The sequence below is a fragment of the Spermophilus citellus genome (assembly GCF_964194105.1).
Source record: "Spermophilus citellus genome assembly, chromosome: 3".
In the NCBI taxonomy this organism is placed as follows: Eukaryota; Metazoa; Chordata; class Mammalia; order Rodentia; family Sciuridae; genus Spermophilus; species Spermophilus citellus.
This window is the reverse complement of record NC_138184.1, coordinates 17,079,645-17,106,673: the sequence shown is the minus strand read 5'-3', so window position 1 is coordinate 17,106,673 and position 27,029 is coordinate 17,079,645. Positions and strand designations below refer to the sequence as shown.

Here is a 27,029-nt window from a genome sequence, read left to right as displayed (position 1 = left end):
ACAGGGGTGTGGGGGAAAGAGGAGAGGGGGAGGAGGGGAGGAACACAGGGCCCAGGCGGGTTTGGGGGTGGCTGAGTTTATGGGGTCTTTGAGGCGTTATGATTCTGAGACCCTCTCTGCTGCTTCCTCTTTCCCTTATATGAATAAATGACTATGCATCTTTCCTGAGGCTCTGGGGGTACACGATGGCGCCACCTCTGGGTTCTGAGTGGGAGGGAATGGGCAGACTCCCCCAGGGCGCCACCCAAGGGCCTGGCAGGGGCGGGGAAGGGCCTCACTCTCCGCGGAAGCCGTAGTAGCGGCCCAGGATGCGCTTGTACTCCTCGTGCGCGCTGAACTGGATGGCAGCGTAGGGCACCACGCGGACCATAGTGGCCGAGTTCCCGCGCCACAAGCTGAGGAAGCCCTCGTTGAGGTAGGTGAAGTAGAGGAGCCGGAAGGCCTCCTAGGAAACAGGGGAGAGGTCAACATCCCTCTGCCTCCTCGTGCCCTCCTTATGCACCTGCTTGTCAGGTGGAAAGTCCCTGAAGTGCAGAGGTTGGGACGCGGGTTCCCCATCCCCGTGGGAACTTAATTAACTTCTTCTTTTTTGCCCCCAGGTTTGAGGATGGAACCTAAGGCCTCTGCATGTTAGATAGAACTCCTACCATGGTGCTAAATCCCCAGCCCTTTTTTGATTTTGAATCAAGGTCTCACTAAATTGTGGAGGCTGGGCCGGAACTTGCCATCCTCCTGCCTCAGCCTCTGGATTAGCTGGGATTACAGGTGTGCCGCCATGGCACCCGGCACACAGTGTATTTTTGCTGGTGTTGGTCTGGTAGTCTGTCTGGCTGTTAAAATACGTACTTTATCTAGAAGGTAAATGTGCTTTTGCCAATAAATCACACATGAAGAGAGGAAGGGTTGGAACTATCGATCCCTGACCCCAACACCCCAAGAATAGGCCTCTCATTAAGAGGATAGGTGGCCCTGGCTCATCCCCTGAGGTTTCAGGGAGAGGCCTGACCTGGGCAGATCAGAAACTGGCCTGGGGAAGAATAGGGAAGGGAATCAAAGCGGAGAAAAGCACCTTGAGAAGCAGCTGTCCCAGACCACCTCCCTCCACCACTTCCTGCTAGCTCAAGGGGGCTCTGGTGCCCGCCCCAGAGCCATCCATGACCTAGCAACTCACCTTGGCAGAAAATCTTTTTGAAGACACTGGGGGGAAAAAAAAGGACAAAAGAGACTATGAGATGCAAAGGGCGGAACCCCCAGTCTCTGTGACCTTTCCCCTCAATACCAGGGTCTGGTTGGAGCATGGAGAGGGATATCAGCCCCTGAGAATGCTCTTCCCCTGGGGAATCCCCTAGCAGGGTCCCCCCTCTTTCTCCTTCAAGGCTTGTCCCCAGGCAGGGAAGTGGAGCCAGCACCCAGTGCCCCTGCACAGCGAGGGTCTCAGGAAGGGGCTGTGAGGATGACCCCAGGAACCACTCAGCACGGCCACCCTGGACCCCTGTGGGGAAGGCTTCAGCTGTCATGAGGGCCTCGGCCCAGCAGCCCTGGCTCTCAGAACAAGGCCGGAGGTCCTGGGTGGCATTTGCCATCTTCTCCGTGCCCCCCCCAGCCCCAGGAAGAGTGCCCCTGGCCCACCTCTCTCCTGGCCCCATGGCTGCCTGGCTGGCTTCCAACTCAATGGTGCCCTTGGCCACCGGGGTTGTGGGGATCCTGGAGCTATGGCAAGCCATGAGGACTTCTGGGAAAGATCCAGAAATACAGGCCTCAAGGGTCACCAGGGGCCTCTGGTGTGGCCTGGCAGCTTCTCTTCCCTCGTCTCCTACTCCCCGCACCTCCCCACTGTGCAAGGTGTGTGTAGCCTGCTGGTCTCAACGTCATCCCAGCTCCCTGAAGGGCAATAGGATGTCCCTGTGCCCAGGAAGCAGCAGGGCAGCAGACAGGGCCTGCCCCTCCCTCTTGTCACTCCCTCTGTCCTTACGACAGCCAGCCCAGGAGGCTGCGTCAATGCCCTCATTTTCAGACGAGGAGACTGAGGCACAGTGAGGCTAGGGGAGCAGTTGAAGGCGGTGGGGAAGGCCTGGCTCAAGTCTGCAGCCACCTCTCACTGTCCTGCCTGCTGCCTGGCCCTGGGCAGGAACTAGTAACCATTCATGGGAGAGACAGGCCTTATCTCCAGAGGACCCTGTGACTGTTTAGCTCCAAGGAGGGAAGGGGATGGTTTCCATTCTGGGTTGAACTGTGTCACCCCAAAAGTTATTTCCACTTCCAACGGCCAGTCCCTGTCAAGATGACCTTGTTGGGAAACACGGGCTTTATAAATGTGACGGAGGTAAGGTGAGGTTGTACTGATAAGGGTGGCCCTGAATCCAATGACTGATGTCCTCATAGAAGAGAAAGCAGATATAGTGACACAGAGAGGTCTTGTGAAGACAAGGCAGAGACTGGAGGGCCATGGCCACAAGCCAAGGGACCCCAGAGGCTGGAAGAGGCGAGAGGGCTCTTCCTCGGAGCTTCTAGAGGGAGCCTGTCAATACCTTGATTTCAGACTTCTGGCCTCCAGGACCGTGAGAGAATCAGTGTCTATTATTTGAAGCCACCGGAAGTGGTCCTTTGTGATGCAGCCCCAAGAAACAAACATGATTTCTAAGTGGATTTTAAAGAAGCATTTTTTGTTTTCAAAACCATTTGAAGTAGTCTGAGGGGCAGTGAAGGAAGAAGGGCAGACGGTCGCCTGGCAGCTCCATCTCACACGGACAGGTGGACGAGCATTACCTTGGAAGATGATTTTGGTTCGGTCCAGGGGAGCTACTGCCGTCTTGGCGAGAGCACCAGCCAGGGCGCCGGACAGCAGGGAGCTGAGCACTTGCCTGTGGTCTCTCTGTGACAGAACACACGATCAAGGTCAGCAATCAAGGTCAGCAGAGGGCAAGCAGGTGTAGGGTCAGCTTGGCAGGGGACCTTGCCCCAGGGAAGCTCCTTCCTTCCACCCTGTCCAGGTCTTCGGATGCGTAGCAGCCTGAGTGTGGAGGCCCTACTCCGCCCTGGGGTGGCAAGGCTGGGCCAAGGTGGTGGGTCCAGGCTACGTACGTACGACATAATGAAAGCCTCCCCGGGTGATAATGACTGTCCATGTTGGAGGCGAGCTGCTCTCTGGGCCACCTATCGAGGATCCTCATTTTCAGGCCCCCAGCATGTCTCTGTGTGTATGGTACTAGGAATTGAACCCAGAGCTCACAGATGCTAAGCAAGCAATTGCTCTATCACCAAGTGACATCCCCAGCTCATTTCATTTTATTTTGAGGCAGGGTCTTGCTGAGTTGCTGTGGCTGGCCCTGAACAATCCTCCTGCCTCAGCCTCCTGAGTAGTTGGGATGATGGGTGTGCATACCACGCCCAGCTCAACACCAACTCTATATATATAAGGAACATGGCACCTATAAACGGAAACTCTTAAGGTGACTGCTAGCTATGTTTGGGGATGCAGCGAGGTCACTTCTCATGCTCAGTGGAAGCTGCCTGCCTTTGGCCAAAGTTTCCAGCTTATTCCTGGGAAAGCTCTGAACAGGCGCTAAAAGCTTGATGTTTTAACATCCCTCATGTGGAGAGACCCTGCAAATGATAAATGAGGCAATGGAGCTGACATCTAGAAGGTAGGCAACCCACACATGGGGTCCAGATTGACCATAAATATGAGATGATGCTCAGTTTATTTTTTTGAGTTTCCTTTTTTTTTTGGGGGGGGGGAGGGTACTGGGGATTGAACTCGGGGGCACTCGGCCACTGAGCCACATCCCCAGCCCTATTTTGTATTTTATTTAGAGACAGGGTCTCACTGAGTTGCTTAGCACCTCGCTTTTGCTGAGGCTGGCTTTGAACTTGGGATCCTCCTGCCTCAGCCTCCGGAGCTGCTGGGATTACATCCTTTGTTTTTGGATTTGGAGTCTCAGTATGTTGCCACACGGCAGGATCCGTCCTGCAGACCCCTCACCTACTGTTCTTCACATTCTGTTGGGCAGTCCACTAACCACTGAGGGACAGACCTGCCCTGTGCCTCAGCCCCATGTTGGTGACTTCACAGGTGATGCTGGTGAATGAATCTTCCTGTCTGCCTGGCACTCCAAGGTGACATCTGGAATTCGGGGAAAGGTCACGACTGCAGGTGACGCCAGCTCAGCCTTTGACCCCGTGGACTTTGAGAGCTGCTGGTGCAGGTGCCTGGTCAGGCCCTGGGAATGAAGACCACGGGGGTGGGTCAGCCTGTATCTCAGGTTCAGCCAGGAGAACGCCTGATCAATGGATGCCCCCACTGCCATGCCAAACAAGCACAGGGCTGATCCAGTTTCTTTGAGAGGTGACATCTTCAATCAAAGTGCAGGCATCAAAGATGAACTTCAGAACTTGGAGCAAATCCCTCCTCCCACGCCTGTTTTCCCTCATTCTTTTTTTTTTTTTTTTTGGAACCGGGGATTGAACCCAGGGGTGCTTAACCACTGAGTCACACCCCACCCCATTCTTCTTAATGGTATGGGATTGAACCCGGGGTGCTTTTTTGCTGAACCAAATCTGCAGCCCTTTTCTCTCCTTTCTTTCCTTCTTTCTTTCTTTTTTCTTTTTCTTTTTTTTTTTTTTTCCAGAGTCTTGCCGAGTTGCTGTGGCTGGCCTTGAACTTGTGATTCTCCTGCCTCAGCCTCCTGAGCTGGTGGGATTACAGGTCTGCGATTGCCCCCTCCCATTCTTTAATGTCCATAAAGCTGAGGGTGCACAAGGGTCCCAAGGCTGCCCGGACTCCTAGGTCTCCCAGTCCACTGGGGAGAGGCTCTGGCTTCCTGCCAGAGGTGTCCGTGTCACCAATTGGGGCTTTCAGGGAAATAGAAAGCAGTCAGTGTCTTCCATCCCATGACCTTGTGGTGTCCTGGAGCAGCAAGAGCAGAGAAAGGTACCAGATGCTGCGCGGCCCTTGCTGTCTGTGAGCAAAGATGAAACCGGGCACATCTACAGGGTGGTTTGTAACGGGGCGTGGGGGCAGGAGCCCCTGCGGAGGGAGGAGGAGGGGGCCCAGCAAGAGCAGCGGGGGTGGGGCCCATCCTCTGCAGACCAGAGGGGACTGGGGCGAACACCCCTCAAGGAGTCCGGGTCACTTGCCTTTGAAGAGACGGGCGAGGACAGGGCGGCCTCGGCATCCTCACGCAGGCGCACCGAGCCTTCCTTCACACCATTACCCATCCCAGGCCTGCTTGGGACGGTGGAGACTCGGTCCTAGGGGAGAAGGAGTGAGTGGGACAAGGTGAGAAGTGGTGGGTGGGTGACCTCCCCTACCGAGGGCCAGCTGGAGCCTGCGACTCAGCCACCAGTCACCAAGGCCAGAAACATGCCGCGGTCAGTCCCAGTGGCCTTTTCCTAACCTGGTATCTGCCTCCCTGCTGGAGAGAAGATGCCCTCACCTGAATTCTGGTGTTGCCATCCCCTGGGCTGATCTCGCTTAATCATTGACAAGGTCTTTTCCTGTCAATTCTCACACGTGATCACCACAGAGTCTGATTTTTGAACTTGGTACCAGCAGAGCAGGCAGACTCAGAGAGGTTAGGCAGCTGGCTGAGGTCACACAGCTGGAGGTAGAGACTATTGGCTGTGGATCTTTGCCATCATGTCGAGGGGGTGGAGGCCAGGGGATCCACATGCCCAGAGCCACTCAGCACTAATGCCAACACCAGACCAAGCAGCTGGCTCAGGTCCACTTGGATCTGAGAGTCTTCATCCAATGAAACGTATTTAGAAAATTATTCTTTTTTGCTATGGCACCTGGTGGCATATTCTTTGTTGCCAAGTTTACAATAAAAGGCCCTAATACTTCAAGAGTTCTCCCTGGAAATTGACACTGATCTCCCCATGGAAGCCATTTCAAATAATCGCCTGTGGTTAGGATCCCAGTATCCAGTCCAGAGGATTCCAGGACAGATCCGGCCCACCCCACCTCCAGTGGACATCAGTGGCCTCTGGCTATCACCCAGTTCCACCTCCAACTCTGTGAACACTAGTGGTCTTCAGATCTGAGTGCATAGCATGGGTGGCACCTGGACTCGAGGTTCTGGGTCAGGAGACCTGGGCTGGTGATGTGGCCACGTCTGCCCATATGGCGGCATCTGTGGAGCTGCCCTCCCAAGTGGGTTCAGCCAATTGCTGTTCCCAAGCAGTGAATGTGTGTCCATGAGCTGGGTCCCAGCCAAGTGCACCTCCCTCCTGTCCCTTCCACAGACTCCTGCTCTAAGCTCTCAGAAGTGTCCAGCTGTGTGATAAATACAGTTCCCAGGCAGGTGCCCGGGCAGGCCCTGCAGCCCAGACCCTCCGCCAGCTGGGCCTGCTCCTCTGTGAGCCAGAGAAGCCACCAGTCAAGGTCAAGGGCCTGCCATGGGAACTCAGGCAGACAGCTGAGACAGGACCTCAGTGTGGTGACACAGACCAAGTCACTATGCGAACCAGTGCAGAACTACTTGACAATGCTGAGGCTGGCAGTTGGCACTTCAGGTGACAGAGAGCTGAGGCTAATGGGGGGCTCTGGAATATTCCTCAAAGGCCATGTGTTGAAGGCCTCTTCCCAGCTGCTGGCACTAATGGGAAGATGGGGCCAGATGGGAAGGAGTGAGGTCATTAGGGCCATCCCCTTGAAGGGCATATAGGGACCGTGGTCCCTCCTCTTGCTGTTTGTGGCTGCTGTGAGGGGGGTTGCTTTCTCTGTGGTTAAGAGCCCCTGAGTTCAATCCCTGGTACCAAAAAAAAAAAAAAAAAAAAAAAAAAAAAACCTTCAGCATTCTCTAAAGGCCCGTATGTTAAAGGCTTGGTCTCCATCATGGAGCTATTGGGAGATGGTAGAACCTTTAAAGATGGGGCCTAGTGGTAGGCCTACAGGATACTGGGGGGCATGCCCTTTAAAGCTGTTCTGGGAGGAAGCTCCTTCCTCTTCTTTGCACCGTGGCCATGAGGGCATCTCCTTTGCTCCGTCCTGCACTCCCGCCAGAGGCCTGAAAGCAATTTATCAGCCCCATGGTACTGAGCCTTATCTCAGCTCTTATAAGTTGACTAGTATCTGTTATCAGTATTATTTGATATCAGGTAATTAGAAAGTTGACTAACACAATTTCCAATGCAGATGAAATCACTATCGCATCAAGATAGCTGCGCAACTGCTCACCACGCACCACCAGTCATCACAGAAATGACCTGGTGTGGACCGCGGGTGAATGGATAGAGAAATTACGGTATGTAAACACAAATAAACCTAGAGGACACATGCCAAATGCAATAAGGCAGGCACCAAAAGATAAATGCCACATGATCACACTTACATGTGAAATCTTAAAAAAAGAAAAATCAAATACATAGAAAGAGAAGAACTGGTGGTTACCACTGTGGACAGTCAGGAGGAAAGCAGAAGACACAGAACAAAAGGTACAAGTCGCTGTATGTAGGATGAGTAAGTCTAGTTTCTAATGTACAGCATAAGGACTACAGTTAATATAACTAACTATCCTAATGTATACTGCTGATTTACTGAGAGAATACATTTCAGATACTCTTAAGGGACAAATGCAAAAAGTAAATGCATGGGATGAAGGATACGTTAATTTTCTTGACTGGCAGTAATCACTTCACTATATAAATAAACATCATGTTAAGCAGGACTCTGTGGCACACTCCCATAATTCCAGTCACTGGGGAGGCTGAAGCAGAAGGTTCCCAAGTTCAAGGACCAGCCTGGGCAACTTAGCCCTGTCTCCAAATTAAAACAAAAGAAACAAACAAACAAACAAAAAAGTGGGAAGGGCACATCACTCAGTGTTAAGAGTGCTTGCCTAATATGTGGAAGGCCCTGGGCTCGTCCCCAATACTGAAAACAAAAACGTTTTGGGCTGGGCGCGGTGGCACATGCCTGTAATCCCAGCGGCTCCAGAGGCTGAGGCAGGAGGATCGCAAGTTCAAAGCCTGCCTTAGTAATTTAGCGAGGCTTGAAGCATCTCAGTGAGACCCTGTCTCTAAATAAAATACAAAAAAGGGTTGGGGTGTGGCTCAGTTGTTAAGCGCCTCTGAGTTCAATCCCCAGTACCCAAAAAAAAAAAAAAATTGGGAACTGGGGGTGTAGCCCAGTGGCAGAACATGTGCTTAGTTTACGCAAGCCCTGGATTCAACCACTGGGACCAAAAATTAAAAAAAAAAAATGTTGAATTCCATAAATACATCCAATAAAAATATATTTTATTTTAGCCAGATGGGATAGAACATGCCAGTAATTCCAGTGACTCAGGAGGCTGAGGCAGGAAGGAAGATTGCAAATCTAAGGCCAGCCTGGGTAACTTATTGAGGCCCTGTCTCAAAATAAAAATATAAAAAGGACTGGGGATGTAGCACAGTGGTTAAGCGCCCTAGGTCCCATCCCTAGTAGCAGGGAAAAAATTTTATCTGAAACAGAGAAACTAGCAGACCCCCACCTTGACCAAATGATCAAGGTCAACAGCACCAGGGGTAGACAGACAGATGGCATGGACTCCAACACCATGAGGACACAGCTTCACTTCTCTGGGATTCCTGCCCAAGAAGCATCTTACTATAACCATGAAGAAACAGTCAGCAAGCCCAAGGTGGCATGTGCTTCTGAGCAACTGAGCCCTCCTCCCACACAGTCACAGCTGTGGTCAAGGAAGAACTGAGCTATGGTCCCAGGTTGGGGGAGACTGTGGAGACAGGGGGCATGCCGGACCAGGGCCAATACGGGGGAAACGGGGCAGATCCAGGTGAGGTCAGGAGGGCTGTCCTTAGTATCATATCAGTGCTGGTTTTCTGGCTCCAATCATGAAATCGTGGTGATGTGAGATGTTACCCCTACGAGCAGCTGGTCAAGGGCACACAGGGACTCTCAATTCTTTTTGCAGCTTTTCTTACTGTCTTTGTTTGTTTGTTTGCATGCTGGGGACTTTACCCCTGGATACATCCCCAGTTCAATTTTTTAAAATTTGAGACAGGATCTCATTAAATTGCCTAGAGTAGCTGGGAACCAGCCATCCTCCTGCCTCAGCCTTCCAAGTTGCTAGGATTACTGGCGTGCATTACCGTGCCCTGCTCTTATTCATTTATTTATTTTGCAGGGGTATGATGTACTGGGGATTGAACTCAGGGACACTCAACCACTGAGCCACATCCCCAGCCCTATTTTGTATTTTATTTAGAGACAGGGTCTCACTGAGTTGTATAGGGCCTCGCTAAGTTGCTGAGGCTGGCTTTGAACTCACAATCCATCTGCCTCAGCCTCCTGAGCTGCTGGGATTACAAGTGTGCACCACTGTGCCTGGTTTCTTTTTTCTTCTTCTCCTTCTCCTTCTCCTCCTTCTTTTTTTTAAAGAGATGGGGTCTCAGCCAGGCATTGTGGCCCATGCCTATAATCCCAGAGAGTCAGAGGCTGAGACAGAAGGATCACAAGTTTGAGACCAGCCTGGGCAACCTAGTGAGAATTTGTTTTAAAATACAAAGGCCCACTACTGTCATGTATAACTAATTAGAACAAATTAAAAAAATAAAAAGATGCAGGGGTATGGCCTAATGGTAAAGTGTCTGGGGTTCAACTTACAATGCCCAGGTTGGTCTTGAACTCCTGGCCCAACTCCACCCCCTCCATCTCCTGAATACCTGGGAATGCAGAAGCATGCCACCCTGGCCAACTTAGAGCTTTCCTTTGATGCTAGAATTATTTCCAAATAAAAAGTTAAGGAAAAAAAAAAAAAGAACACTTGGAGAAAACTGGCAGTTTCAGGCCATGCCAAGAGTTTTGGGGATACACATTTCAGATATCTCTGGCCACCCAAGGACTGGCCTGCTGACCTGACTCCTGTTGGTCCAGTTGGTTTCTCCAGAGTGCAGTCCGAGGGCCACTGGGTGGTGACTCTGAGTCTGCATGTCTATGACCAGGCCGAGCGCAGAGGGTTAGGGGTGGATGCCAGTCACTGTGGGCAGCTCCTTAACAGGGGCTGAGCGCTGCTTGGTTTCTGAGACCATTACCTTCTTTGGTAGGGTGCCCATTCCCCGTGGCCAGCTCCTCTCCTTGACTGGATTTCCGGAGCCACACAGCTGCCAGGCCTGGGGCAAAAGCCCTCATCGAGGGCCTCTCTCAGCCTCTGCGGGTGGGGTGAGACCAGGTAAAGACATGCTTCTTTTTTAAACATGTTTTTTTTTAGTTGTAGATGGACATAATACCTTTATTTTGTTTATTTACTTTTATGTGGTGCCGAGGATCGAACCTAGTGCCTCACATGCGCTACGTGAGCGCTCTACCACTGAGCCACAACTTAGCCCCAAAGACACACTGTTGACACAGAGCACAATAGCATCTATTGTTTTTTAAGTCCCTGTGTCCCTGCACTCTCATTTCTCCCAGGCCTTAACTAAGGAGGGTCCTGGAACCAATCTCTGCAGATACCCAAGGACAGTGGTGTTATTTTTATCCCATCAGGATTGTCAACATAGCTCCAGTCTCTGGGCTTTGCCAGTTATTCCCCTAATCTCCTTTGCTGCCCCAGGACCCGGTCCAGGACCCCACATTGCATTTAGGAGTCATATTGCCAGTACAGTAGCGACACAGAGGGGGAGTCAGAGGGACTGCAAATTTGAGACTAGCCTAGGCAACTTAGCGAGACCCAATATCCAAAAAAAAGAAAAAGAAAAAATAACTAAGAAAGAAAAAAGGGGTGTCACTCATTGTCAGTACACCCTTGGGTTCAATCCCCAGCACACACAAAAAAAGTCATATTGCCTGGCTTCTGCAGTCCGTTACATCTTGCAGGCCTTCCCTCATTACTGTTTTACAGGTGGGGAAAATGAGGCAGCTGAGGGGCTTGCCGGAGGTCAGAGTGTCCAGTTCGTGCTGGCCAAGCTGGACTGAGGACAGTGGTGATCATGACCACAGCTGAAGATCGGGGTACCCTGGCTGCTCGTTTCTCTCTCATGGTGAAGTCCTGTCTCCCTGCTTTGCGGATGAGACACAGAGAAGTTTGGCCCAGTCCAAGGGCAGAGAGAGCTCAGGTCCCAGTGCCAGGCTCCAAAGCCATGGCTGCGTCCTTCTCCGAGCCCTGCCCCTGCCAGCAGTTCACAGCCACCAAAGCCAGGCTCAACAGGCCATTCCTCCTGAGTTGCTCTCCCAGAGAACTGTGTGCCCCTTAATCAAGGCTGCATTTAACTTAGAGGAAGAGCCAGTTAGGGGAGATGGAAGTCTGGCTGCACTCGGATGGCAACTCGCAAAGTTAGGTAGACACGGACACGTTCAGGGAAGCATCTCTAAGCAGAAAGCATGGCACAGCCTCCGGGCTGAGATGGAGGGTCTGGGAGCCCTGGGTGCCGAGTCTGGCACCAGGGGAGGCTCTGTCCCAGCACAAAGCCTGAAAGAGGTGAGCTGAACATTTGGCAACAGCAGCATCAAGGGACAGGGACAGAAGTCAGTGTCTGGACCATGAAGGTGGAGACTCTGGTCAACTAGTCCCTGCTGACACCCAAGGCTGCCCGCTAGAAGGAGGGTGGCAGAGGAAGCCAGCTCCTGAGGAGCTGCAGCCTGGGAAGAACTTGGAAGGAGGCAGCCCCAGGCTACGGCTCCCGAGAAGCTAGAAGAAGCCAATGGAAACCACACCTGGGAAAGGACGATGTTCTGGGCCTTGCAGGACGCAATGTCCTGGCCTCAACCTAGGATACTGAGGCACAGGAGGAGACCAGACCACGTGCCAGGGAGAGACACACTGCAGACGAGGAAAAACAGCCCTGGGGCTCCCAGGCGCCATGTTGCCAGACACAGGCTGGGTTGGCATAAGCTAAAAATGCCGACAGGACCTCAGATTGGGAAGAGCTGGACCTGGCTTGAGGCCTGGTCATATCACCTGCGCCTCACTTTTTGGACATGAGGCCTGTGGAATGTTCCCCAGCATCTTTGAGGCTCCGATACCCCGGCAACAGTGTATTAGGTCCAGTGGACAGTGACACATGGTGAGATTTGATAAAGTAAGTAAAAACTGCACCTGGGTGCTGGGTGTCTAGCTCAGTGGTAAAGTGCTTACCTCGTGAGTACAAGGCCAAAAACATCAATTTGCATGGACTTTTTCTTTCTTTCTTTTTTTTTTCCCCAGTGCTGGGGATTGAACCCAAGATCTTATGCATGCTAGGCGAATGCTCTACCACTGAGCTGCACCCCCAGCCCTTTTTATTTTATTTTGACTTGCTAAGTTGCTAAGGCTGGCCCCAACTTGGAATCCTCCTGCCTCAGCCTCCTATGTAGCTAGGTTTATGTGCACCACTACACCCAACCTGATGCGCTTAAATGTTAATGAAAAACAGAGCCAGTCAATTCACATTGGAAACTGTCTGCCACACGTCCTATTGTGGGGGCGTTGCTTCCTCTCACTTTGTTACCCCACACACTCCTTCAGCACCTGCTGCCAGGTTGACCATACCCGTCATCCCTCTGTTTCCTTGCAGGTCCATGCAAGTGGAAAGGCACAGCCTGGCCACCTACAGAATGTGCCCAAATGACAAGTCTGAGTGGCCCTGTTTCCCCAGGAGGCCTCTGAGTCTTGAGCATGGTCACAGAGAGGGAAGGAAGAAGGACCTGCTGTCCCTCCTCCTGCTCCCTTCCCCACTGTAGTCACTGTGAGTCACCCCGCGGGTGAGGCCCTTCTCATCCCCAAACCCTGAGCCTTGGAGTGCAGTCAGTGACTCCTACCCCTCAATCACCTGCCATGGGAGCAGCCAAGATTGGCTCTGTCCTTCAACAGGTGGGTGCCCTCAGGCAGGTGCCCCCGTTCCCAGGAGCCTCAGCTTCCTGTGAGTCGGACCTGCAGTGGCCACCTGAGGACCAATAAACCTGTACACAGACCACGCCTTCTCCAGACCCCAAGCAGCAGAGTGTTACCTAAAATTTTCTGGGACAAGGGATGTGGACACACTGGAGCCCTCGGGCACTGGGGAGGTCAAATGGGGAAGACACTTGGAACTCAGTCTGGAGGGTCTTCAACAAGTTCAATTCCACTCCTAGGTAGAAAGCTAAGAGGGACACACAAAACTTGTACATGAGCGTTCACAGGAGCATGATGCACAACAGCCTGAGTGCTAGTGTTCTGGCCTAGCATGTGCAAAGCCTGGGTTTAAACCTCAGTCCTGGGAAAAGAAAAAAACAACACCTCAAACACGGGGCTGTGACTCGGTGGTGCTGTGCTTGTCTTGTATGTTCGAGGCCCTGGGTTCTCTCTCCAGCACTGGAAAAATAAAGATTTATTTCACTTTACAGAGTGTAAGTTATACTTCAAGAAAAGACATTTAAACAGTGGAAACAAAAGAGACAAAAAACACTGCCCGGCCAGGTACAGTGGTACATGCCTATAAGCCCATCTACTCGAGAGGCTGAGGCAGGAGAATCTAAGTTCAAGGCCAGCATTGGCAATTTAGTGAGACCTTGCCTCAAATAAAAAATAACAACTATTGCTGAATGCGGTGGTGCATGCCTATAATCCCAGCGGCTCAGGAGGCTGAGGCAGGAGGATCCTGAGTTCAAAGCCAGCCTCAGCAATGGCGAGGCGCTAAGCAACTTGGCGAGACCCTGTCTCTAAATAAAATACAAAATAGGGCTGGGGATGTGGCTCAGTGGTTGAGTGCCCCTGGTTCAATCCCTGATACACCTCCCCCAAAATAAAAAAATAATAAGTACTGGGGATGAAGCTCAGTGGTACAGCACTCCTAGTACCAATAATGCGAAAACAAAACAAACAAACAACAACAACAACAAAAATCCCTGCCCAGTCCCTCCCAGGACAGCTGACCCTGAGCCTGGGGGTGGGTCAGGCCTTAACAATGGTAATTCCCAGGGGACTGGGATGAATGGGCTTCAGGTGACTGACTTGCTCATATTGGTGGAGGATACCATCCCAGGCTCTCTCTACTCCACTCTCTCCACTGTCACCAGGAAGATGATGGAGCTGACCCTTGATTTGAGGGTGGCTCAGATGACCCTCACTGGGTAGTGAGATCTCACACTTTTCTGGTTTCAGGGTGCTGGACCCAAAGACAAATCTGGAGGGGTTTTTTTTAATATTTATTTTTTAGTTTTCGGAGGACACAGCATCGTTGTTTGTATGTGGTGCTGAGGATCGAACCCGGGCCGCACGCATGCCAGGCGAGCGCGCTACCGCTTGAGCCACATCCCCAGCCCAGATCTGGAGTTTTGAGGAGACCACCAAGCCAGAGAGGCCCTCTCTCTCCAGGACAAGGGCAGCGGGGAGAGTTCTGAGGTAGGGTCCACATAGAGCTCAATGTAGAGCAAGGCCAGAAGGGGAAGGTGAGCACCAACAGACGGGGGCATTCACAACCCAGTGGTGCTGGAAGAATCTTGGAGGGTACCAGAAGCACCTGGACTCTTCCATCACGGAACCTGAATGAGCTTCCACTTGCACCTCCCAGAGTCCTAACTCACATGCTGCGCCAGGGTGCCTACTTCCCTTATTCTCCTGTACACATCCTGTACTGTACCTCTAACCATATATGACAATGTCCTTTGTCCCAGGAGGCCCAGCTTCAAGACCTCACTGGGGCTAGGCGTGGTGGTATACGTCCGTGATCCCAGTTGGCTCAGGAGGCTGAGGCAGGAAGATCACAAGTTCAAAGCCAGCCTCAGTAATTTAGAGAGGCCCTAAGCAACTCGGTGAGACTGTCTCTAAATAAAATACAAAAAAGGGCTGGGGGTGTGGCTCAGTGGGTAAGCACCCCTGGGTTCAATCCCTAGTACCAAAAAACAAACAAGTAACAAAAACTTCACTAATTATCTGACTACAGCACCAGAGCTTTCTGGACTAGAATTCAGATGTCAGGTCTTCCTGGGAAGTTAGATGAGAATTAGGGACCAGGTGCACAGGGGCCCCTTGGCAGATCACAAGAGTGCCATTCAGAGAAAGACCCCGAATAACAAACTTTGATCTTTTCTCATGCTATTTTCTGTTCGGGTGACCCTAGATGGAAATGTCTACAATATTTGGGATCTCTGGATCAGCTGTGGCATGAAAACTTCCCAAGTTCTAGTAACACTGATCGGAAGCAAGTTCACGGCGTCAGATGAAGCAGGACAGAGCTGCTTCTTGTTCAGGATCGGGTGTTTTTCTACAAGCCCCAGACTGCAGCGGCTGCACGTGGTTGGCCATCCTAACACGCACACACCCCACACATGTGTATCCTACTCCCTGGGGAGCTCCCAGACCAATGATGGTGGGGGCAACTGCACAGCTGCAGGCCCCACCCTCTGGGACACAGGAAATGTTTGCACAACCCGGAGGATGCAGTTACTTGTGAGTGGAGTTAACAAGCACCTATAATCTGTGTAAACAGAAGCCAATTAACATCCTATCTGGGGTCAATAAAAGCTGTTTTCTTTTCAGTTAATAGTCATTAACTTCAACTAAGTGATCCTGGTGCATCTTACATAATGGTTGTTCCCTGATAACCCAGGTGATTGGCTGCCTCGCAGCTTCTCCATGATGCGTGTGCCTTTCAGACCCACCTCAGTTACTGAAACCCTGGCTGCCATCTCTATGGGGTAATCGCACAGACGTCCAAGTCCTGAAAGAGCTAGATGATTCTGCGGTCAATCACTGTCCTCTGTTCTTGCAGACCGCCACCCATACCTGTCACCAGACGCCCTTGGATGTTTATCTGAAACAAAACAGGGCACCCGATGGTACTCAGACCCTCTGCTCAGAAGGTGCACTTCAGTACCTGGTCCTCATCCCAAAAGCCCTCTCTTCTTCAGGGCGCTCTGCATCTGGTTGGCCTTCAACTATTATTTGCCAGATGAGGGAGTCAACTCCCTGGACATGCTGAAGTCTGCTCTGGCTGGACTCCCCCGGGGCTGCACTTCCTCTGTGTCCTTCAAAGCCTGCCTTAAGTGTTCCCTTCTTACCTCCCCCAAAGTTAGCCACTCAGCCCAGCATGGAGCACTCAGTGGTTCTCTGCTGCACTGTGATAGACTTTGATCTGTCTCCCCACTAGGCTGGGGTCCCGGGAAGTCAAGGGCCTGAGTCATGTCGAGCCTAGAAAGATTCATGACACCAACCTCCAGCCTTTATAGTCATGTCCTCCTGCCCTCACTTGTCCTTACATGGTGCAAGAATGTTCCTCTTAGCTGGCTACAGTGGCACACACCTGGCATCCCAGCTACTCAGGAGGCTGAGGCAGGAGGATCGCCAAGTTTGAGGCCAGCCTAGGTAACTTCATGAGACCCCACCTCAAAATAAAATAAAGGGCTGGGGATGCAGTCCAGTGGTAGAGCACGTGCCGAGCATGTGTGAGGTCATCGGTTCAAGCCCCAGAGCCATAAAAACAAAACAAAAAAGAAAACAACAAAAACCTACTGCTCACCAAATATTTCAAAATTGTCACTGCTGTTCACTGTAACCTCTGACCCTGCCATCTGAGGTTCAGTGTCCTTCGGCTGTGATCAATGTGCTCTGGGCAACTGGAGCTGTTGGTAGCTCTCAAACACGCATCTGTCCACTTTGTAGCCTGGCCACCAAGACCTGACTGTTCTTCAAAGCCTCATTCAAAAGCACAATACCCCCTTCCCAGCCTGAGGTTTCCCCACATTCTTCTTCTTCTTCTTCTTTTTTTTTTTTTTTTGTGTGTGGTACTGGGGATTGAACTCTGAGGCACTCGACCACCAAGTCACACCCTCAGACCTATTTTGTGTTTTATTTAGAGACAGGGTCTCACTGAGTTGCTTAGCACCTCGATTTTGCTAAGGCTGGTTTCGAACTTGCAATCCTCCTGCCTCAGCCTCCTGAGCCCCCCTGGGATTATAGGCACGTGTGCCACTGTGCCCGGCTCTTTTTTTTTTTTTTTTGGTATTAGGGATATTTAACTCAGGGCACTTTACCAATGAGGTCTTTTCATTTTTTATTTTGAGATAGGGTCTTACTAAATTGTTTAGGGCCTCTCTAAGTTGCTGAGGCTGGTCTTGAACTTGTGATCCTCTTACCTCAGTCTCCCAAGTTGCTAGAATTATAGACATAAACCATGTGCCTGGCTCCCCATTATTTTTCATCTATATCATCTAAGGCCTTGTTGGCAAAGGGCCATGCACACAGATCATGCCAGAAGTTGGGTACCCCAATCTATGCTCTTCTCCTCTCTGAGGCCCTGTGAGGGGACAATGCTGCAGAGAAGAGGCTTGTCCTCAGCAGGGGAGGTGCAAGATCTCCTTTGTTTCTACAGCCATGAGCTGCTCCAGCGGCAGGTGTTTCCAGAACCATATACACCAGAATCCTCCAAGACGTCTGTACAGGACTCTTGAGCCCCAGCCTAGACTAACTACATCTGAACTGCCTTTCAGATAGGATAGGGATAAGGCTTGCTGCACCAACAAAAACTATCAGCTCTCCATATCTGCAGGTTCCACATCTGGAAACATTGCGTCTGTGCAGATTTTGATTTTTCTTGTCCTTATTCCCTTAACAATACAGAATAACAATTACACACACAACATTTAATTTGTACTAGATATTCTTACGTCATCCAGAGATGATTTAAAGTACATAGGAAGATACCTTATACTTATGAGGATGGAAAATAACAATTTGGGATGATGCCTGAATCCTCACTGCTAATTTGAGACAAATTTTTGAGCAAGTAAAGGCTGCTCTTAAAGCGACACCTTTACTTTGCAGGATTCATGGGAGTTGTGATCTGCCTGACTCCTGGACATTTAAAAAGTAGACCCATCAGCCTGGTGCCAAGGCTCACACCTGTAATCCTAGCAACTCAGAAAGCTGAGGCAGGAGATCACAAGTTCAAGACCAGTCTCAGCAATATATTGAGACCCTCAGCAACTTAGCAAGGGCCTAAGCAATTTAGTGAGATGCTGTCTCAAAATAAAAACTAACAGTGGCTTGGAAGTCTGAGGTGGAAGGATCAGGAGTTCAAAGCCAGCCTCAGCAACTTAGCGAGGCACTAAGCAACTCAGTGAGACCCTGTCTCGAAATAAAATACAAAATAGGGTTGGGGATGTTGCTCAGTGGTCGAGTGCCCCTGAGTTCAATCCTGGTACCCCCCAAAATAAATAAATAAAATAAAAAATAAAAAGGTCTGGCCCAGTGGTAAGGTGCCCCTGGGTTCAATTCCTGGTGCCAAAAACAAACAACAAACAACACTCATCCCCAACAAAAAAAAAAAGGCTGGGGTTCCAGTACAGAGCAAGCAAGCAACCAAACCAACCAACCAACCCAGCAGAAATGTAGTCTGTCAGTTGTGGAGAAGTTCACAATCAAGGTGAGGCAGGGCTGGTCTCTTGTGGCTGTGAAGAAAAATCTGTTCCACGCCTCTTCTGGTTTCTTGCAGCTGCCAGCAATTCTCGGCAGTTCCTAGGTTTTTGACTGATCTCTCCAGTCTCTGTCTCATGGCCTTCTCCCTCTTGTGCATCTCTGTGTCTCCTCCTATCTATCTATCTGTCTGTCTATCTATCTATCTATCTATCTATTGAGATCCTGAGGGTTGAAGCCAGGGCTTTATGGATGCTAGGCAAGCATACTATCACTGAGTTGCATCCCCAGGTCTTTATTTTATTTGAAACAGGGTCTCACTAAGTTGCTGAGGCTAGCCTCAAACTTTCAATTCTCTTGCCTCAGCCTCCTGAGTCACTGAGATTGTAGGCATGCACCACTACCATTCGGTCTCCGCTTCCTCTTCTTACAATGACAGTAGTCATTGAATGTAGGACACTCTTAGATACCTACCAAGACTCCCAGTGGATGTCTGAAACCACAGATAGAACCAAATCCTATATGTACTGTTGTTCCCTATACATATACGTCTATAATAAAGTTTAATTTATAAATTAGGCACAGTAAGAGATTAACAATAACAACTAATTATAAAATAGAATAACTATAGCAATTACTATAATGAAGTTATGTGAATATGGTCTTCCCCCCCCTCCTCTTCCTTGTCTCTCTCTCTCTCTCTCTCTCTCTCTCTCCTTTTCTTTCCCTCTCTCTTTATTTCTCTACCCACTTCCAGAGAACTCTGTTTGGCCCCTGGGATCTGAGCACTCAGCACAAGATGGTCAAGACAGTCCCAGCAAAAGGTGCTCAGTGAGGAAAGCAAACATTGACAAGCATATTTTAAAAATAGCCCAGTGGGGCTGGGGATGTGGCTCAAGCGGTAGCACCTGGCATGCGTGCGGCCCGGGTTCGATCCTCAGCACCACATACCAACAAAGATGTTGTGTCCGCCGAGAACTAAAAAATAAATATTAAAAATTCTCTCTCTCTCTCCTCTCTCTCTCTTTAAAAAAAAAAAAGGAGATACAAATTTGACTCCTATCTAAAAAAAAAAAATAAATAAAAATAGCCCAGTGACCAGGGAGGGGTCACTGGGGGACAATGCTCTACTTTTTGAGCTGGGTGTTAGTTTCGTTATTCTATACCTTTTTTCTTTTCACAGGTACATGATATACGTTTTATAAAGTATTTCACACATAAAATTAAAAATGCAGAGTTTTTTTGTTTTGTTTTTGCAGCACTTTGTCACCCTAAGCCTCACATAGGCTGGGCAAGCACCCTACCACTGAGCTACACCCCTACCCCTAAATGCAATGCATGTTTTCAAGAGCTGACTTGCAAAACTCAAAAAAAGCAAACAGTTCTGATGCACTCAATCCTCTCCTAGTGTCTAACTGCTAAAAGCTGATTGATACTCAGGAATGGGCCTGACCTCAGTATGATGACTCCTTCAAACTGGCACAGATGGTGAGAAATCTCAGACTCTGAATAGAATCTCAAAATAGCTCCCCAAATACCTGACTCGTTTTATGATCCCCCCCTTTTTTTTTGCTAGACCCAAGTGGGAAAAAAGAAGAAAGCAGGACTGGGAGTACAGTTCAGTGGTAGAGTGCTTGTCTAACATGTGCAAGGCCCTGGGTTCCATCCCAGTACCACAAAAATAAAACTAAATTTTAAAAAATTAGCAACAAGGGCTGGGGTTGTGGCTCAGTGGCAGAGCTCTTGCCTAGCACTGTGAGGCCCTGGGTTCGATCCTCAGCACCATATAAAAATAAATAAACAAAAATAAGGTATTGTGTCCATCTACAACTAAAAATAATTTTTTAAAATTAACAACAACTAAAAGTTTCTTGCCCCCACCCCCATGCTCTCAGTACTAGGGACTGAACACAGTTCCTTGCATATGTGAAATGAGCAGATACCACTGAGCTACATCCCAAGTTCTTTTTTTTTTTAATATTTATTTTTCAGTTTTCGGTGGACACATCTTTGTTTGTATGTGGTGCTGAGGATCAAACCCGGGCCACACGCATGCCAGGCAAGCGCACTACCGCTTGAGCCACATCCCCAGCCCCCCCCCCCGTTCTTTTTTTTAAAAAAAATATATTTTAAATTTTTTATTCTAATTTGTTATATATGACAGCAAAATGCATTACAATTCATATTACACAAATAGAGCACAATCTCTGGTTGTATACAAAGTATATTCACACCATTTGTGTCTTCATAGATGTACTTTGGATAATAATGTCCATCCCCAGTTCTTTATTGAATGGGTCTCACTGAGTTGCCAAAGCTGGCCTCAAACTTGTGATCCTCCTGCCTCATCCTCCCAAATAGCAAACTGTTCTGCTTAAGGTACCTTATGCCCAAATCTCTCAGCAACCCCATCTCCACTCCCAGCCTCAGGGACTACTAGTAATGCCTTGTCTCCCAATCTTGTAAGGAACCTCAAATGCAGGGTTTCCTCCAAGTTTGCAGAGGAGGAACTCAAATATTTCCTGAACTTTACTCTTATTGTGGAAGAAAAACAGTAGTCTAATGTTTAACCCTACCCCAGGGGCCAGAGCATCTAAGAAAGGGGAAGATCAAAAGCACCTCCTGTGCTGTTTTGCACCAATCGGACAAGACAGATCAGAACACTTGATGATATCTGAGTTGGACTGGGAGGAGGAAACAGGCCTTCCCGCTGAACAGCTCAGAGAAGAAAGACTGATCATTTAGAGAGACGTGCCCTTTAACCAAGCCACTCCTAAGAAGTACAAGTAGTTGGACCTAAATGCCATGCAGACTGAGGTTTTGAAGTGCCTGAGCACAGCTGAAGCCCGCCCACATTCACACCAGATTTGCTGATACAGGAATCTATCTATTCACTGCAGCTCAATTTATAACAGCAAAAGATGGGTGACAGCTTAAACAGCCATCAATAAGGGCCTGGCTCCTCAGTCACAGACTACTTCTAGAAAGAAATATTAGAAATTATTAACAGCACAGGTGCATCCAGAGGGTCTGGGTACAGATAGAGACCTGCTTGGTTTTTAATTATATGCACCTCTGTGCTGGTTTTCTAAAAACTATATATATCAATTACATTGTCAAAGTTTAATTATATATATATATATATATATATATATATATATATATACACACACACACACACATATATATATATATACATATATATATAAAACATATAAATGTATACATATACACACAAGTACAAGTATGTATGTACAGTACACACCTATATGCACATACATATTTACAAACATAAACGCCCAAACCCATATGTTTTATTTTTTATGAAATTAATTTTTTTTGTAGTCCTGGGGATCAAACCCAAGCTAGCAAGGGCTCTGCCACTGAGCTGCATCCCCAGCTGCTGCAGGCCCCCAATATATGATTACATGATCCCTTTAGCAATTGGATGGAAAATCCCAATGGCCTCAGTTTCCCCAGAAGAAGCTGAAGGTGACGTGGCCCTGAGGAACATTCTGGCATCCTGGTTGCAGGGAGACAGGCAGGAGTAAGAAACACTATGCAAGCCCTACAGGAAATGGCATGTTGCTGCTTTTCAACAACAAAGCCACCGACCTCCTTCTATGCTGCACACATGCAAATGAGACTCAAGGGAACTTGAAAAGTTCCAGAAGAATCATTATTCCCAGCACCACACAGACTCCAGTTTTGCAGTTTAGCTTTAAATGGCTGCAACATTAGCTCGCCTGACTCTGGAAAGTATTTCCTTACTCTCAGTTTAGTGGCTTCAAGAGCTTGCACAGATCAGAGGGCCTGGGTCTGTGCCCTCGCCAACAGCTCCCCAAAGGATGAGCTATCCCACTCCTATATGCCTCTGCACCGGGCCCCAGGGCTTGGAGACACAAGCTCGGATGCCACGGATAGGCTGCCCCTTTCAGCTAAGCCTTTCCGGATTCAAAGTCACCATTCCTGAGAGGAGCATGGGGGTGGGGTGGTATTTCCCTCCCGGTCAGAGTAGGAGGCCCCACACCCCTGGAGATCAACACAACAGATGGGCAAAAACGGGGGAAGTAATCGATGAAGAAGGTGGGCAATGCTCCGGAAGAGATGGGCTCTGTCTCCAGCATTCTAGTGGCTTTAGGTTTGTCGCTGCCAAAATGGGGATGATTCTGGTTTTGTCTGGCTGATGGGATTATTCTAAAGCCTGGAATTACCTTATTTCTGTCAGCACTGTTATAAACTGAAAGATAAAAATTGGGTGGGCTTTTGTTTGGGAAGGGTACAGTAATCTTGAGACCCAAGGCCTGGGTGAATGTTGGAGGACCTGGGGGATCCAGGGAGGATAAACACAGAGGTGCACTTGTGAAAAAGCATAAGAGATGGGGTGGGATAAGAGGGAGGGAGAGATGGGGCTGCTAGAAGCATAAGGACAGGTGGGGTGATACACAGGGCACCCACTCAGGTTTCTGAAGGTGTGTTGGGGAGAGGGGTAGCACAGACCTGAATATGAGGAGTCTGTGAAAGGAGAGGCACAGGCCCGGGTGACGGAGTGGGAGACGTAAGAGAGGGGTGGAAGGCTCAGCTGTTGGTGTGGAGGTTGCTGCCGCAGTTGTGGAAACTCCTGTGGGGTTGGGAGGGTCACAACATCAACTGTGAGGTTGTCATATACAGGGACAGTCTCAGGGTGTCCATGAGTGGGGGCCTGGTGTCAGATTGTGAAGCGGGATGTCAGACTCAACTGTGCAAGACAGGGGATGGAGATCAAGGAGGTGGGCACGAGTCAAGAGGAGAGGAGCATGTCAAGGAGGCCAGTCTCAGGTGTTTGGGGGGGTGTCAAGAGAAGGGACGTGGTCAGGTGTGCGTGGGCTGTGAGTGAGCGGGCTCAGATCTGGCTCTGGAGACTCCCGGACGGCATCAGATGTGGGATCGGGGTCGGGGGGGTCTTTAACCTCTGTCCCCGGGACGCTGCTGTCACGCTCCGCCTCCCCCGCCTCCGCCCTAGGGTCCATGACAGGACCCGTGCAGTGCCTCAGTTCGGTCTGGCAAGCGCGGGCCCCCTGACGCCTGCGCCGCCCCGCGCCCCCCGCGTCCAGCTCACCTGCTCGGACGCGTCGCCGCCGCCACCGCCGCCACCTCCAGCCGCCACAGCCCCGCCTCGCGCACCCCCAGTGCGCGCCACGGGAGGGGTACACGCTGGGTTTCGATTGGCTGCTCTGTGACTAATCAGCGCTGGAGACGGTAGGAATTGGCGGGCATGAAGCGGACAGACAGCCCGTGAAGCCAATCGCTGAAGAATAGAGGCAGGGCTACTGGGAGAGGCTCTGGTCCCCCGGAGCGTTCCTGCGGGGTGCGAGGTCCTGGGAGGCAGGGCCCTGGAGCAGGCGAGGATTGGAGCCTTGGCAGAAAATCGGCAGTCCTAACTACCAATCACTGAGCATCGAGGGCGGGGCTCCAAGTAAACTGGCGCGACTGGCGGGGCAGAGGTGAGAGGGACGGAGGGAGTAGCCTGAAGAGCAACAGTGATTGGCTGCTACGGCGAAGACGGGCAGGCCCCGCGGCTAATCGTAGCAGCCATGGGCGGTGCGCCAAAGGATTCGGGGGGGGGGTGTGTGTGTGTGTGGGGGGGGGGGTAGTGTAAGGTGCAGTTTGACCCGCCGTGCTGCTGCAGGAGGTGGCCTTGGACGCCCCGCACTGTCTCCTGAGGCTCCGGCGAAGAGTCTGCCCTCTGGCTACCCAGCGCAGAAGTGGGGCCTCCTACTCTGACCGTGAACTTGGACCTTAAAAGCTGAAGGATTCTTGGATAATCCTTCAGCCCTTTCCTACCCACTACTCCCCTGCAAATGACAGAGGGCAGAAACTCGCTGGAGGTCACCCAGAGCCGCCCTTTGCAGCTCGGGGTGGTGTGCAGACGTGGAATAAAGAAGGAGAGGCCTACTGAAAAGCTCTGTGTGATTCCTGAAAGTGCCTTAAAAAAATTATATATATATATATATATATATATATATATATATATATATATATATACACACACACACACACACACACACACACACACACCAATGGACCTTTATTTTTATTTATATGCGGTGCTGAAAATCGAACCCAGGGCCTCATTCATGCTAGGCAATAGCTCTACCACTGAGTCACAATCCCAGCCCTGAAAGTGCCTGACTTTTGAGTTCAAGCTTTCTCCTCCGTGGGATCCAATGACATCCCTGTTGGGCCTCCTCCCGCTAAGCCTAACGTTTCAAATTGGAAGGATGTGACAGATGTGAATTAACTCAGTCTTAACCACAACCCCAAGATGTCGAAGCGACCACTTGACAGAAACCAAAACACAGGTCAAGCTCCTTGTGCAAGACTGCACAGCACTTTAGTTATCCCATCTAGACATGAATTTCCAAAAAGCAGGTTTTCACAGAGTAAGACAATACCAGAGAACTGCCACTGGGGACCTGAATTACCTAGGTTAGAATCCTCTTCCAGTCACTGGTCCACTGGATAACCTTGGGCAAACACTTGTGAGCCTCAGATTTTCTCATTTGAAAAATAGGAAAATGTGCTGAGCCTGCAGGTTGCTTAGTATACCTAAGACCCCAGGTCTTCTGTTCTCTTGTCAGCAGGCTGGCAACAGCCAACCTCCCTACCACCCTCCAACAATGGCAGAACTGGAGGAAAAAAAAATTGATGATTTCTACACCTTGATCTTTCCTCTTTGGAATTGCTTTCCTTGGGGAATTTATAAGCCAGCTTTTGCTTTTGTCTTCTGGCGAAAGCCTTTGACCCTCAACAGGTCATGTCTGGCCTGTGAGCCTCACTCTGTCTGTGAAGTGAGTTCATGGCATTTTTTTTGCACTTGCCAGCAGTTTAGAGAGACACCTGCCACCCTGTGCTCTCAACTGTTAGCTAGCAACACCTTCCCCAAGCCCTCTCTGTTCTTTGAATCACCAAGTGTACTCCTTTAATCTTCAGGGCAGAGAGGTTACCACATTGGCTCTTATTTCCTCCAAGTGCAGGCTGGGCTTGGTGGAGATCAAGTTCAGAACAAGAGAATCTTGGGAGGAAGCAAGGTTGAGGTTAATAAGGGTTCACATTTCAGAGCTATGTAAACCCCTTGCTCAATGCTTGATCCACAAGTTTCAAACTGGAAGGATGTTTCAGAAGTTCACACTGTGAACGTCACTGGCCCAAGGCTACCATCTAACTCCTGATAGTCCCATGATTTTCCCACCTGGGCTTCTTCTCCCACCTGTGGTTTGCTTTCCTGAAGTCTCCAGGCCCTGTTCCTCATTCTGTCCTCTGGGGGAAGACAAGGAAGCTGAGGTTTATTAAACACCTCCTGGTGTCAGGTCCCAGTTGGGTTAGGATAGGGTCTTCCCCAACACCATTTCCCAACCTTCTCTTCCAGGTGTAGGTGACGGCACCCACTTTGCAGATGACTAAACTGAGTCTCTCATGGCCAGTGTTCCTTGGTGAAAGGGCTGGGTTCAAATCCTTGATCTTTTTGCCATGCTGGGGACTGAACCCAGGGCCTTCCAAGTAAGGCAAGAGCTCTACTGCTGAGCTATGTACCCAGTTCTGTTCTTTTCTACTTATGGGTCACAGGAATTTTAGTAAGAGACTCAAGCTCCCTGCCTCAGTTTCCCAGCGCAACATTAATGAAAGGGAAGCAAAACATTTACAATGGTTTTGTCCTCAATAAGTGCTGGCTGAATGCTAGAGATAGATACATTGTCATTCTCTAGTGCTTTATGGACATGGACCAGCTACAGGGGTAGGTTGCCAACCAACGAAGATATCTATGTTGGAAGAACCCCAGCTCTCAGCACCCAGCCTGCCAGACCTTGCGAGGGAGGTAACAAAGCTCCTGGAAGGTCCCATGGCACCCCTGGGGACAGTGCCAACGGAGGCAAGGGTCAGGCAGCAAGCCAGCACCATGCTGCCTCTGCTGATGTGCCAGAGGCACTAGCTGGGCTCTGGCTTCTGTTCCCTTGTCAGCAGGCTGGCAACAGCCAACCTCCCTGCCACCCTCCAACCATGGCAGGCAATGCCCCTTGGCTCCAGCAAATGACACCCTCATCATAGGCACCTCAGCGGAGTCCAGCTAGGATGTCTAGGATCCCAGATCTTCTGCCTGCATGGCCCTGGGCAAGACACTGCCTACCTGCTTCCCAGTTTCCTCTACCTTCAGGGATCCCAGGAATCATCTTATATGACAGTTATGGGTCAGGGCCAGGCCCAGGATCAACTGAGGCCAGAAAGTCATTTGCCCAAGTTCAGCTTAGCAAGGTTGATAAAGGAGGGGCACGGAGGAGGGCCAAACTGGGGTCTCAATCTTGTATGGCCCTTTGAATGGGGGTGAGACTACTTCTTATACAGAAAATGGGATTCACACTCCAAGAATCTCAAAGGCCGGGAAGGCAATGATGTTCTGTCCCAGGACCCTAGGCCCTTCCCTGGCTGGAGGGAAGCATCCTGAACATAGTACTGATGGCTGTGAGGCCAGTCCCAGGTCAAGGTGGTCCCACTCAAGTCTCCCAAGGCTCAGTCAGGCCACTTATCCACAGTGCACAGAAGCAGAGGTGGTCGAATATGCTCACCCCTGTAGCAAGGTCCCCCTCAGCCCATGTCTCTATGTTGTCAACAAGGACAGCAAGTGCCGTGTGCTGGGTGGGTCCTCTGAACCAGGTCTTACTGGAGGCTGTGACCATGCAGTGACAG

The 27,029-nt window shown here is 50.2% G+C and overlaps 1 protein-coding gene across 4 annotated transcripts in view; it reads right to left on the bottom strand.

Moving 5' to 3' along the window:
- SLC25A42 (solute carrier family 25 member 42) overlaps nucleotides 1-23,531 on the bottom strand; it is a 29,116-nt gene extending 5,585 nt beyond the window's left edge. Inside the window, exons 1-6 of one of the 4 annotated variants that reach the window (XM_081285297.1) lie at nucleotides 23,407-23,476; nucleotides 15,557-15,708; nucleotides 5,133-5,250; nucleotides 2,767-2,868; nucleotides 1,172-1,197; nucleotides 279-445 (exon numbers count right to left, since the gene is read on the bottom strand). In XM_081285297.1, coding sequence (XP_081141423.1) covers nucleotides 279-445; nucleotides 1,172-1,197; nucleotides 2,767-2,868; nucleotides 5,133-5,250; nucleotides 15,557-15,583 — 440 coding nt within the window. In that variant the 5' untranslated portion in view covers nucleotides 15,584-15,708; nucleotides 23,407-23,476. Of the gene's footprint in view, nucleotides 1-278; nucleotides 446-1,171; nucleotides 1,198-2,766; nucleotides 2,869-5,132; nucleotides 5,251-10,035; nucleotides 10,152-15,556; nucleotides 15,709-22,808; nucleotides 22,930-23,406 lie in introns of all 4 variants that reach the window. The other 3 variants (XM_081285298.1, XM_081285300.1, XM_081285299.1) reach the window with 3 other exon arrangements.
- Nucleotides 23,532-27,029: the final 3,498 nt, after the last annotated feature.